The 12732-nt window shown below is 46.2% G+C and overlaps 1 protein-coding gene across 1 annotated transcript in view; it reads left to right on the top strand.

Annotated features, from left to right (window-relative positions):
- Positions 1–11354, top strand: part of LOC111978692 (B-cell lymphoma/leukemia 11A-like) — a 55594-nt gene extending 44240 nt beyond the window's left edge. Inside the window, exon 3 of the mRNA XM_024008905.2 lies at positions 5816–11354. Within this exon, the coding sequence (XP_023864673.1) occupies positions 5816–8037 (2222 nt within the window). The 3' untranslated portion in view covers positions 8038–11354. The remainder of the gene's footprint in view (positions 1–5815) is intronic.
- The last annotated feature ends 1378 nt before the right edge of the window (positions 11355–12732 follow it).

The raw sequence follows: 12732 nt of genomic DNA, 5'->3' as shown, positions 1-12732 counted from the left end.
TGTGTGTGTGGTGTGTGTGTGTGCTGTGTGTGTGTGTGCTGTGTGTGTGTGTGTCTTTCTGTGGACTATGAGGCAATACAGACTGAACTCGCGATGCCTGAGTAGATGGCTTTACGTAGTGACCAACAATTTGTTTATGATAGTGATCATAATAACCATAATTATAAACAATAACAATATTCTTGGGGTTTCACAGAATTGAGTATTATAGAATATTTGCACCTTAATAATGTATATTGCAGGTATCACATCCCTGTGTAATTCTATACCTAATGCATGACACACTTTTAAGGTAATGTAATATATTTGCGGAGTTGGTCAGGGGTGAAGGGACATCCACACGTAAATATTTCAGGAGATCTTGAAAGCTTTAGCCGCTGATAGAATTCGCAAATTCTATTAGGGGACATTGTCCTTTCTCCCTGCCGTATTCCCTAATCCTGTTTCTGCAATGTTCCATTACCTCAATTACCATTATCTCACCCAGAGGTGGAATCTGCACTGCATAGCCAAGGACACAACAACACTGGGAGTGAGAGGGAGGGAGAGAGAGTGAGAGAGCGAGGGAGCCACGAATCGGAGGGAGGGAGCGAGTGAGTGACTGAGAGAAACTGAGAGAGAGAGGAGAGAGAGAGAATGAGGATGGAGAGATAGTGAATAAGAGAGAGTAAGGACAAGGAGAGATGGGGAACAGGGGACAAAGGGAACTGTCCAAATGGCCCAGAGTTGAGGGATGTGTCAGCCTGGCCGTTTGTTCTGCTTGTCAGTGTTTGTGATGCGTGTTTGGGTAGTGTGTAGCATGTGTAACGTGTAGAGTGGGGGTAGCGGTTTTGCATATTTGGTGAATGGGTGGGGGCATATTACATGTGGAACAGTTGGGAGTTGACATTGTCTTGGGTGTGTGTGTGCATGCACATGTGTGACATTGGTGCAGGTAGAGGATGTATGCTTGGTAAGATGGCAGATGAGAAATAGGAGACTGTGCGTGTCTGGGGCTCAGGCTGCCCAAGCTGTTTAAAGCTGGCATCCATCTTTGTTTGCTACTGCCACCCGTCCAGACGTAGCACAGAGATGTCTGCTCTCTATCATGATAGATATGGCATTACACACACTCTCACTCTCTCTCGTCTCTCTGTCTCTCCCTCTCTGAATTCCTCTCTCTGTTTTAAATAGAATAATAGAATAATAATCCTACAAATTAAAAACGTATGTATTATACTTTTTCAAGCAGTGCCATGATGTAAATCTTACTGCCTGGCAAATGCTGCCATGTCCCGGACAGGCTGGGGGAGTTTGTGTGTGTGCGTGTGTTTTAGTTGGTGTATCTTCACAGCTTGGAACAGTGGAGTTATTTTAGGCCCTGTAAAGCGATCTGCTCAGAGTGGTGCATTTCCCCAGAGAGATGCAGTAAGCTGGGGAAGTTTCAACACACACACATTTCCTTCCATCCAGTCTCGTGTTTCATGACTCTCCACCTCTGTGTGTGTGTGCCACCTTCTCACATCTAACATCACCTAAATGCCTCTCTAGTGTCCTCAGCTTAAGGGGGTTTAGTACTTTGTGTGTGTGTGTGTGTGTGTGTGTGTGTGTGTGTGTGTTGGTGATGTTGGTGTGTGCTGTGTGTAGCGGTGTGTGTGTGTTGTGTGTATGTCATTGTGTGTGTGTGTACAACCTCCCGAGCCTGTGAGTCGACTGTGTGTGATGGACTTGCTGTGTCGTGTTAGCTGCGGCTATCTGATGGGTGTGTGCCACATATATGCGAGAAGTAGGATGTCGGAAAGACACGCAAAAGTGTAACTTAGCTTCGAGCCCATATCGGCATCACCCTTGAGAGACTGCATAAATGAGACACTGGTATACAAGCTATCATGTGAAGTCGATGTGTGTATGCTGAATATCGTGTAGTGACATCTGTCAAAAAGCCTGAATGAGTAATTGAGGGACACGAGAAGCGCTCAAGCGCTTAATCGATCTCCTCTTTCTCTCTCTTTCTTTTCGTCTCTCGATAGCTCATTGCTGGTTACATGGCTCTTGAACAATTTTCCCAGTTGTTAAAAGCTACAGCATGTTACTGCCCTCTCATCTCGCTCTCTCACTACTCTCCTCTCTTTCTTTCCTCTCCATTCCTCTGCTCGCCGTCTGCCGATCCGAACATGATGCTGCCAAGCTCTGCAGTTGCGGCCAACTACTGTCAGCATGGCAGTGACGTGGGCTAAAGCCTAAACCCAGCCACAGCTCCTGTCCTAGAGACGACCTCTGTCTGTCCGTCTGTCTCTCCTCCCTCACACATTATGTCTCGTTAGAGTTGATCTGAGAGATGGCCTGAATTAGAAGCAGGCTTTGACGACTCTCGAAAGCCTACATTTCCAAACATTTCAACTTTTCCAAGGCCCTTTTGCACATCAATAAATGTCTATGTGAGGAGAAACAACTCTAAATGGAATGCAAATAACGCGTAGGGGTTAGACCCTCTGCAGGTGGCAACAATTAGCAGACATTTCTGCCGATTCTAATTATCCATAATTTACTAGCTAATGCTGGACTTTCCTCAACTGTAGGTGGTGACATATAAGTGTGTGTGTGGTGTGTGTGTGTGTTGTGTGTGTTTATGTGTGTGTGTGTGTGTGTGTGTGTGTGTGGTGTGTGTGTGTGTGTGTGTGTGTGTGTGTTGTGTGTGTGTGTGTGTGTGTGTGTGTGTGTGTGTGTGGTGTGTGGTGAGAGAATTTCTCCCAGTGGGTAAATTAGAAATCACCACATCAGCAAAACCACAAAGTGGCATCTGTTTGAGAGTTGGCCGGGGGAGGTCTTACACCCACACACGAGCCTGATGGAAGAACCACAGGCCAACACCCGCCTGTAGTCCTATAGTCCTTAAACAGGATTATTCCAACACCAACCGCCTAACTCTCACGCCCCTTGTCACTTCACTCACCACCCCTCGATCACAACAGACCCCAGTCCCTACTTCATCCTTAAGATAGGTATCAAAGTAGCGTAAGATTTCCTAGCTCCTCAGCGCCTGCTCACCTCACATAAGATACCACCCGAATATGTGCTCTCTCTGCCCAGCATATTCGGATTCTTCTCTCCATCACCTCCGCACATTTATCCATACTCCTGTAAAGATTCAAAGGAGTGTACCTATAACCAAAGCGATGATGTCGTAAGAAAATATGCACTCCAAGTTGACCCCGCCCCACTCACACCAGACACTAGAGACACAGATGAACCTCACACAGACACAGAGACTACAGATAAACTCACACCAGACAACACACGGACACATGATCAATCTCACACATCGACACAACAGCCCACACACGCACGCGAACTCACACAAAGATACACACAGACACAGATGAACTCACACAGAACACACAGACACAGAAACTCACAACAACACCACAGACACAGAAACTCACACCAGCACACACAGACACACAGACACAGAGAACTCACACAGACACAGAGAACTCACACAGACACACAGACACAGAGAACTCACACAGACACACAGACACAGAGAACTCACACGGCCCACTTTAACTGATGGCTGTTTTTGGCGACAGTGTTGACCTTTTGTTTTTTTGGATGCGCAGGGTAAATTGCAGTTGGGGAGGGTAAAAGCTGTAAGGTAAACCATGAATCCCTTTTAGTGTTGTCGCTAATTCTCTGGTTTCATACTGCCAGTCATTAGCAGGAAAATGGAGCTTCAGTGACTGACCCCTGTCTGTTTACCTTTTGATTTGATGTGCTATCCCCCACTTTATCACAAATTTGCTTTTTATCTGGAAACGAATCCTCAGTCATTATCGCCAATGTGTCTAAGGCCTTTGACATTGTATTTACGCATCTATTTGTCTGGCAGGATTGCAGAGCTAACTATGTTGGCTCGTCATTCTGAGAATAAAGTTGAATATTTCTTTTTGCTCATTCATATTGACAATTACTTTCCTTTAGATATTTCCCCTTTTAGTGCAKTGATATGACTTGTAAACAGTTGGTSTTATTATGCTCATCTGTTAGAACTTGATTCCCAGGCTCTTTTCGTCTCAGGCCTGGGTCTCCTGTGTTGTCTGGGAGTGGTAGAGCAATTAGTCTGAAGGGGAACCAACCTGTGGATGGCTCCTGGGTATATGGGCTGAATGACCCACTCACAGGTGGAACAGGATACCACAATACTGCTCACTCTTTATTGCTGTGTTTTACCATGACTATCTATGTGTATAGTTACATATTTCAGAATTCATCTGATTATTGTCTAAATGTTTGTATATCTGTGTGAGTGTTTGTGCATGTGTGCGTGCGCACGCGCATGTGCATGTGAGTGTGTGCACCTGTGGGAGAATCTGTGTATTTAGGCAGAGCATTTGAGCAGAAATCTTTATTAAATAATCAGTACTGGGTGTGGGTGTGTGTGTGTGTGTGTGGTGTGTGTGTGTGTGGTGTGTGTGTGTGTGTGTGTGGTGGTGGTGTGCGCGTGCGTGCTACATGTACGTGTCTGTGTGTGTGACTGTGCATGAGTCTGCATCCAATAACTGTTTCATATTGAAAGGCTTTTCAAGCGGCGGCCCGTTTCTATCTAATCTTGTAAATGAGCTGATGGAGGAGCAGGCTGGGCTTAATGAGATGACACACGCGTTGTGAAGCGGACACATCCTTTACAGAGAGACATTCATTGTTTTAAATGTTCCTTTGTTGTCACAAGCGGCGGAAGACTTCACTGGGCCGCAATTGAGAGGGCGGTTCTAGTAATGCACAGCAAGAGGCTTTTCTTCTTGGTGTGTGTGTGTGTGTGTGGTGTGTGTGTGTGTGTGTGTGTGTGTGTGTGTGCTTTCTGTGGACTATGAGGCAAACAGCGACTAAACTCGCTATGCCAGATTAGATAATTTATAGTGTCGTGTGTGTGTGGTGTGTGTGTGTGCGTGTGCGTGTGTGGTGCGTGTGGTGTGCGTGGTATGTTGTGTGTTGCTGCTTAGGTGTGTTCACCATTCAGGAGCAAATAATTATTACACTTGTATACTGTCTGTGTCGATATGACTTCAGTCTAAAATCAAATAAAATAGTAAGGGATACATTTTTTGGATCGGCCCTAATTACTGTTGTAGTATCCGCTATGCTCAGTGGTGTTGTGTTTCTCGTTAGGGTTTTTTTCTGTACATCAATGGGAGTGTTCTTTGCAGGCAGCAGTCATTGTTTGCTCGTAGCAAGCTGAGAGACTGCTTTACAGTCAGCTGGGATAAAAAGTGTCCCAAAAGCAGGCGAGAGGAAGCTGTGATCCTCCGCGCACACACACACACACACACACCACACACAACACACACACACACACACACAACACACACACACACCACACACACACACACACACCACACACCACACACACACACACACACACACACACACACACAGCACACACACAACACATCACACGCACACACACACACACACACATGCACACACACACTGCGTTTCCGGAGTCCTTTAGCGAAAGCTGGTCATGTGGGGCATGACCTCGATAAGAGTTGCTATGTGTTTTTTTCTTCCTCTCTTCAGTCTTGTCTTTGTTAAGATTATCAGGCAGATAATTAAGATAGATTTACTCTATGATAGCTTTCTAAAAATATGATAATTTGATAAACCCGTAACACAGTGAAGGATTAAATGCATTCAAATGCAGCACAGCTGAATTGAGCTAAACTCTTTAACACATTTCCTTTGGGATCAATGATGTGTATTCATTAATAATTCATTGATTGTTGTTGTGAACATGAGTCTGACTCTGTGTCCCCTCTTCCTCTTTGTCCCCCTGCAGGTAAGGAAGAGCCGAGTACCTACACCTGCACCACCTGTAAACAGGCCTACGGCAGCGCTTGGTTCCTGCTCCAGCACGCCCAGATTACCCATGGCTTCCGCATCTACCTGGAGAGCGAGCACGGGCATGGCAGCCCTCTCACCCCCCGCATGGGCAGACCTTCCTCCCTGGGTGGCGGCGCAGACTGCCCCTCGCAGCCACCTCTCCACGGTCTCCACCTGCCCGAGGCCAGCCCCTTCAGCCTCCTCCGCATCCCAGGATCAGGCTCGGGGGGCCGGGACGGAGGGGGTGGGCACCAGCGTTTTCCCCCGACGCCGCCGCTCTTCAGTCCCCCTCCACGCCACCACCTGGACCCCCACCACCGGAATCCAGAGGAGCTGGTGCTGGCAGCCCACCATCCGAGTGCCTTCGACAGGGTGCTGCGCCTCAACCCTCCCATGCCCCTGGACCCCCCATCGGCCATGGACTTCTCTCGCCGGCTGAGGGAGCTGGCGGGCAACACCTCAGGGTCCACTCCCCCCCACTCTCCCAACCAGCCCAGCCATATGCAACGGCTGCTCCAACCATTCCAGCCCGGTGGAGGAGGAGGTGGAGGGGGTGGCAGTGGGGGAAAGCCTCCCTTCCTGTCCACCCCCCCTCCCCTGCCTCCATCCATGCAATCCCCCTCGGGTTCCCATACCACCCCCACCACCCCACTGCCATCCTCAGGCCCTCAGCCCTCCACTCCTCTGAAGACCAAGTCGTGCGAGTTCTGCGGCAAGAGCTTCAAGTTCCAGAGTAATCTCATTGTGCACCGACGCAGCCACACAGGCGAGAAGCCCTACAAGTGTCATCTGTGTGACCATGCCTGCACCCAGGCCAGCAAGCTCAAGCGCCACATGAAGACGCACATGCACAAGTCGGGCTCGCCCAACGCCGAAAAGTCAGAAGATGGGCTCTCTGCAGCCTCCTCACCCGAGCCGGGCACCAGCGAGCGAATGGGCAGTGCCAGCAGCGCCCTCAAGTCAGTGGTGGCCAAGCTTAAGAGTGAGAACAACCGCCTGCGCCGGGAGAATGGTGAGGAGGAGGAGGAAGAAGAGGAGGAGGAGGAAGAGGAGGAAGAAGAAGAAGAGGGGGAAGAGGAGGAAGAGGAGGGGGAGGAGGAGGAAGAAGAGAAAGTGGATGGAGCTAGGAGGAACAACAACAGTTACCACTTCAGCTTGAGTCTGGAGGCAGCGCGGCACCATGAGAACAACGGCAGCATTGGGAACGGGGAGGTTGTGGGTCGTCTGGTAGGAGGAGAGGAGGGTTCCATCCCTCGCTCGCTACCTGAGGTGATGCAGGGCATGGGGTTGGCGGCCAGCATGCAGCACTTCAGCGAAGCCTTTCACACACACAAGCGCAGCGCGCTGGGCCAAGAAAACCACACACACCACCACCAAAACCGCGAGCACACACAACGGCAGATGTGTGACAAGGATTCAGCGCTGGAGTCGGGCCGCGGCGAGGGGGGCTGCATATCGGCTGTGGCCATCAACGGGCGCGGCACATCCCCCAGCGAAGCTGCCTCGGTGGGACTCTCCAAGAAGCTGCTCCTGGGCAGCCCCAGCCCCCTCAGCCCCTTCTCCAAACGCATCAAGCTGGAGAAGGAGTTTGACCTGCCTACACCCACCATCCCCAACACAGAAAACGTCTACTCCCAGTGGCTGGCCGGATACGCTGCCTCCCGACAATTCAAGGACCCCTTTCTGAACTTCCCGGGGGACTCCAGACAATCGCCCTTTGCCTCTTCTCCCTCAGAGCACTCGTCGGAGAATGGCAGCCTGCGCTTCTCCACCCCTCCTGGGGAACTGGATGGGGGGGTGTCGGGCCGCAGCGGGACGGGGAGTGGGGGGAGCACGCCCCACCTTGGGGCTCCGCTGACTCGACCTGGCTCCAAGGACAGCAGCCGCCGCAGCGACACCTGTGAGTACTGTGGCAAAATTTTTAAGAACTGCAGCAACCTGACGGTGCACCGGCGCAGCCACACGGGAGAGAGGCCCTACAAGTGTGGGCTGTGCAACTACGCCTGCGCCCAGAGCAGCAAGCTCACACGCCACATGAAGACACACGGGCAGATCGGCAAGGACGTGTTCAAGTGTGAGATCTGTCAGATGCCCTTCAGCGTGTACAGTACCTTGGAGAAACACATGAAAAAATGGCACAGTGACCGCCCCTTGAGTGCCGAAATTAAGTCGGAGTAGTGGGAGTTTCCCCTGTCATCAGCCCCCACCCCCCTCCCCAGTCCCCTGTAGATTCTCCCCTCTTCCTTTGCCAGTCCGATGGACAACGTGCTCTGCACCAGCACACCCCGTTTCCATTACTCGTTGAATGCATGATCTGTATCGGGGCAATACTATTGCATTGACGCAAAACTTCAAGCCTTTCTCTTGTGCAATAATTTACATGTTGTGTACTGTTTAATTTCTGCATTTTTTTTATTTTTTATAATTAGACAGCATGCATGGTATGTTTTGGCTAATTAAAAAAAAGAAAATGTCCCTGGTTGGTTAGTTGTTGAGTAAAATGTGTTGCTGTTTTCATGTTCGGGTTTTTATTTTCAAAAAAAAAGAAAAGACAAGAATAGAAACGACCATGCTGCATACATTCTGTAACACATATCATGTACAGTTTTGTGTTGTAACATGGAGGATGAACAGTCTTCAGCTCAACCCTCCCTGGACGACCTGGGAATCGCACTTAACCTTCATCTTTCTAAAAGATGTTCTGTCCCTATGGGGTTAAAACATAATGTATGAATTGGCTTGATTACTTAACACAAAGCAGTGACAGCCTTTAGACTTCTTCAAAAAGAGGAGGACGTGTTAAGATTTGAATTTGTACTATCGTTTGGTAAAACAACAAAAAAAGTGTGCCTTTTAAAATATCTTGAAACTGCATTGGTTAATAATCTTCCTATCTGCTATAAGCTTGGGGTCACGGCTGTATACTGGACAAGGGTTGAATCCACCCAGAGGAAAGGTTCTTGCATCAAGTACCTGACTGCTAAAGTCGACTGTGACTTACAAGATGAACTGATAATGCTAATACAGAAACTTTGGAGAATTCTGGTTAATCATCATTTAGCTACCTATTACATGTATTATAGTGTCTTCACATTTTCAGCAGGCAAAGTACATGCAGTATTGTGTATAACTGCATTGTTTGTGTATTTTCTTTCTGGTGCGGAGGTACTGAACACAAAGGTACTCTGTAATGTACAATCCTAAATTCGTGGGGACTTTGAACGTTTTGTGAAGACATCGAGCGTTGACATGTATCTACAGTAGCACAAACGTATGATGCTGCTTGGATATTTCAGAGTGTAATCTCCCAGCACACCGTACAATATGAGGGCCTTCGAATGAATACAAGCTGGTCAAAAAAGTTACACAGAATTAGAAGCTAACAGAATGGAGTGCTTTTGGGGGGGGGGGTTCGTTTTTTACGATACATTTAAATCTTCTATCCATCAATGATGATTAACTATGAATTGCCTAAACTTGAAAGGAAGAAAAAGATTATTTAAGAAAGGCCATTGTACTCATGCCAGCGCTCTTGAAAAGAAAGAGTGGAGATTAGACAAAATAATCATACATCGGTTTGTAATAGAGGGCAGAGGTACTTTTGTTTTCTTTCTGTTTTGTACTGTTTGCTGTTTGTGTTGACGTGAAAGGAGAGTTTTTTTCCTTGTTGAGTTGCAGACGTCCACCCCGGTTGAGGGTGAAATAGCACTTGTCACGCTGCCTCAGAGTCTGTACAGATACTCTAACGTTGTCTAACGTTGGTACAACGTCTGTATAGCGGTCAAGTCTAAAGTTTGACTGTCATTTATAGGACAAAAAAGAAGTGCACTGTTCAATTTTCCCAGTTTACAGGTATACGCTTAAGGGAAAACTTGCTAAAATGCTGACCGATGGCTAGGGGTTCCATTGTTTTACATAGTGACGAATACAGAATCTGTTGCCAGCCACTCCATCCTTGACCCTCATCCTTCACCTTTGACCACCTCTGACCTTTGTTGTTTAACCCCAGGAAACGCCAGCAAAGCACTCAGTGCTGTGACTGGGTAAAAGCTCCCTCAGCTAGATGACAAACTTGCTGCTCACACTGCAAGATTTTTTTTTTGTACAAATCTTCTTTTTTTGTATAAATATGAAAATGTTTTTTTTTTAAATAACACTTCATTATCTTTAGGGGAAACTGTATTTAAGTTTGTCGTTGTTTCTCTTTTCCTCTCTGTCTTGGTGGTTTTCAAGACTCGATCACAGTATATATAAAATGGAGAATAAAAACTGTGACTTTTTATTTTGCCTTGGCTCTTTGCGGCTCTTCAGGTTGAATAAAATTTGCATTGGGGAAAGGTTTAAGATGATATATGAATATATAATAGAGAACTTAAATATAGGAAGATGCACACTCATGTCAATTCCAATGCTTAAACACACTTATGGTCTTCTTTTCTGTATTTCTAGAATGGTATTTGAATTCAATGTTCACTTAGAGTAGGCACTATAGTATTTATATTGAGGCTCGTATTTTTAACTGTTGCTTGTTCTCTCTACAGGTATTTACGTACCTTTTTTGGTAGTAAAAAAACAAAACAGGCTGCCACGGTTTATTTTTTTAATTTGGCAGGATAATATAGTGCAAATTATTTGTATGTTTAAAAAATMTCATAAAACCCAATTAAAAAAAAGAAGTATGCGACATTGAGCGCAGTGGGCCATAAAATGGCTGCCACGCTGCGCTGGTTCCTGCTCACAGGTTGTACATATCTTTTTTAGTTTGGTTTGGACCTCCTCCCCCTGCTGCCATTCTGTATGCAGTAATGCAAGCTGACGTCAGGCTGTTCTGTTGTGTGCTTCTGTCCTTCCCACCTATCCCACCTGACTACATTCCAACATCTTAACAAAACAAAAAAAATACTTCATATGCAGTACATCGATTTAAAAAAGCGTCAGAATAAATGAATAAAAAAAAAAATCTATGTTTTGCAGTTTTGTTTTTCATTGCCAAATACTAAATGGTGCTTTATATTTAGATTGGGTATACTTTCATATGCAAAGCATATTTAAAAATGAAAATTAATTGGAGACGCGGAGAAGCCTGCTTGAGTTGAGCCGTTTTTTGTAAATGGCAATGCGGAATATTTTGTTATCAGCCTTTTCTATTCTTGTTCTGAGAGCTGTTTGTTGTAACTTGAACTTGAACTTTATCTTTTACTATGGGAGTTGCTATTTATTATTACCTATATGCTCTGTTTAAAATAGAGACATGGAAGGGACATTTTTTTGTTTATTTTTTGTTATAATATTATTTCTTTATTTTTTAAAGATTGGCCGGAGGTCATTGGACCAACTTAGCTCATTTTGTTGTATTTGTTTCTGATCTCTGTTCAGTTGTATTGGGGAAACCACTGTCTTTGTTTTCTGGCAGTTGTCTGCATTATCCTGTTCACACACCCATTTTGTCCCTTTATTGAAAAACAATTAATAAAAAAAAATAACGAAAGTATAAATATGTTGTTTGTGTGTGTGCGTCCATGCGTGTGTGTGTGTTCATAGGTAAAGCAGCTTTAGTGGCGTGGCTGTTGACAGTTTGCATGCTATCTCTGAGCACATACATGTTACATACGTGTCACTCCTCAGTGGGGCGCAAGCGTCATAGAGTGCTGTTAGTGTCCCCTCCCTCCCTCCCGCTCATCCATCCCTTTTGTTTAACTACCTGCCACTGCCACCCCCAACACCACTGCCACCCCCAACACCACTGCCACCCCCAACACCACTGCCACCACCCACACTTTCTTTGTTTTAGCTCACCCACGTTTACTTAAATATCATTACCTCTCTCTGTTTACTCAGATTTATTCAAAAGTATTAATCTGTCAAAACCCATCCATCATAATAACCTCCGCCAAATGTCACCCGTTTGAACTCAAACATTAGATCCCCCTTGTAGGAGAGACACCTGGCGGCTGTGTTCATCCAATAACGCTCACCTAGTGTATTAGAAAAAGCCATCTTCACAAGAACGACAAGTGTGTGTTTTGTTCTTCATAAGAATGACAAGTGTGTTTTGTTCTTCATAAGAATGACAAGTGTGTTTCGTTCTTCATACGAATGACAAGTGTGTTTCGTTCTTCATAAGAATGACACGTGTGTTTCGTTCTTCATAAGAATGACACGTGTGTGTTTTGTTCTTCACAAACCACAGCCACTTGTTTTGCGGCCCTGTTTTGTGTGAGCCAGTGGGTGACGCCTGAGCCACGTAGCGTTACAGCACCTTTTTCAGTGCACATTTTTGTATTCCCCACCTCTGGAGCCGTAGCAGCAGCAGGCACCTATTTTCTCCTTGTTGAACAATGCGACTGGCCTCCGGCAGAGCCAGCCAGGCAAATAAAACAAATCAGCTGCATTCTTTCTCTCTCTCTCTCTCTCTCTCTCTCTATGATATATTAATTGTGTTATAAACTCAGGAAGCATTTAGGCCTTTTCAGCTTTACTGGGGCTCCCGAAACTGGTTTATGTGAAAATCATAATGCATTTGTCACTGACTCACTGTTATAAAATCTATACAAGCATGACCCGCAGTCCCTATAAACGCCCATGGATTTTTCTCCCGCCAGTGTTTTACAGTTGAAGATTCTCCAAAGACTTGAGAAAGAGTGTTTTCACAGGTGGTTTTGTTATTTGGCCTGGGAGCGTTGCTGAATGGATCCTGGCCAAAGTGTATGTGTGTGTGCGCGTGCGTGCTTGTGTGCATGAGTGTGTGCATGCCTGTGGCTATATTGCACATTACCGTGCTTGGCGTCTGTAAATGTATCTACCCTGTACAGCAGGCTACATGAGTCTGACCACTGTGGTATAGTGGGGATGGACACAAAGTAAATGCTACTT

Source organism: Salvelinus sp. IW2-2015, linkage group LG18 (genome assembly GCF_002910315.2).
Source record: "Salvelinus sp. IW2-2015 linkage group LG18, ASM291031v2, whole genome shotgun sequence".
Lineage (NCBI taxonomy): Eukaryota > Metazoa > Chordata > Actinopteri > Salmoniformes > Salmonidae > Salvelinus > Salvelinus sp. IW2-2015.
Note: the sequence above shows the minus strand (reverse complement) of the source record. Positions and strands in the feature narration are given on the sequence as shown.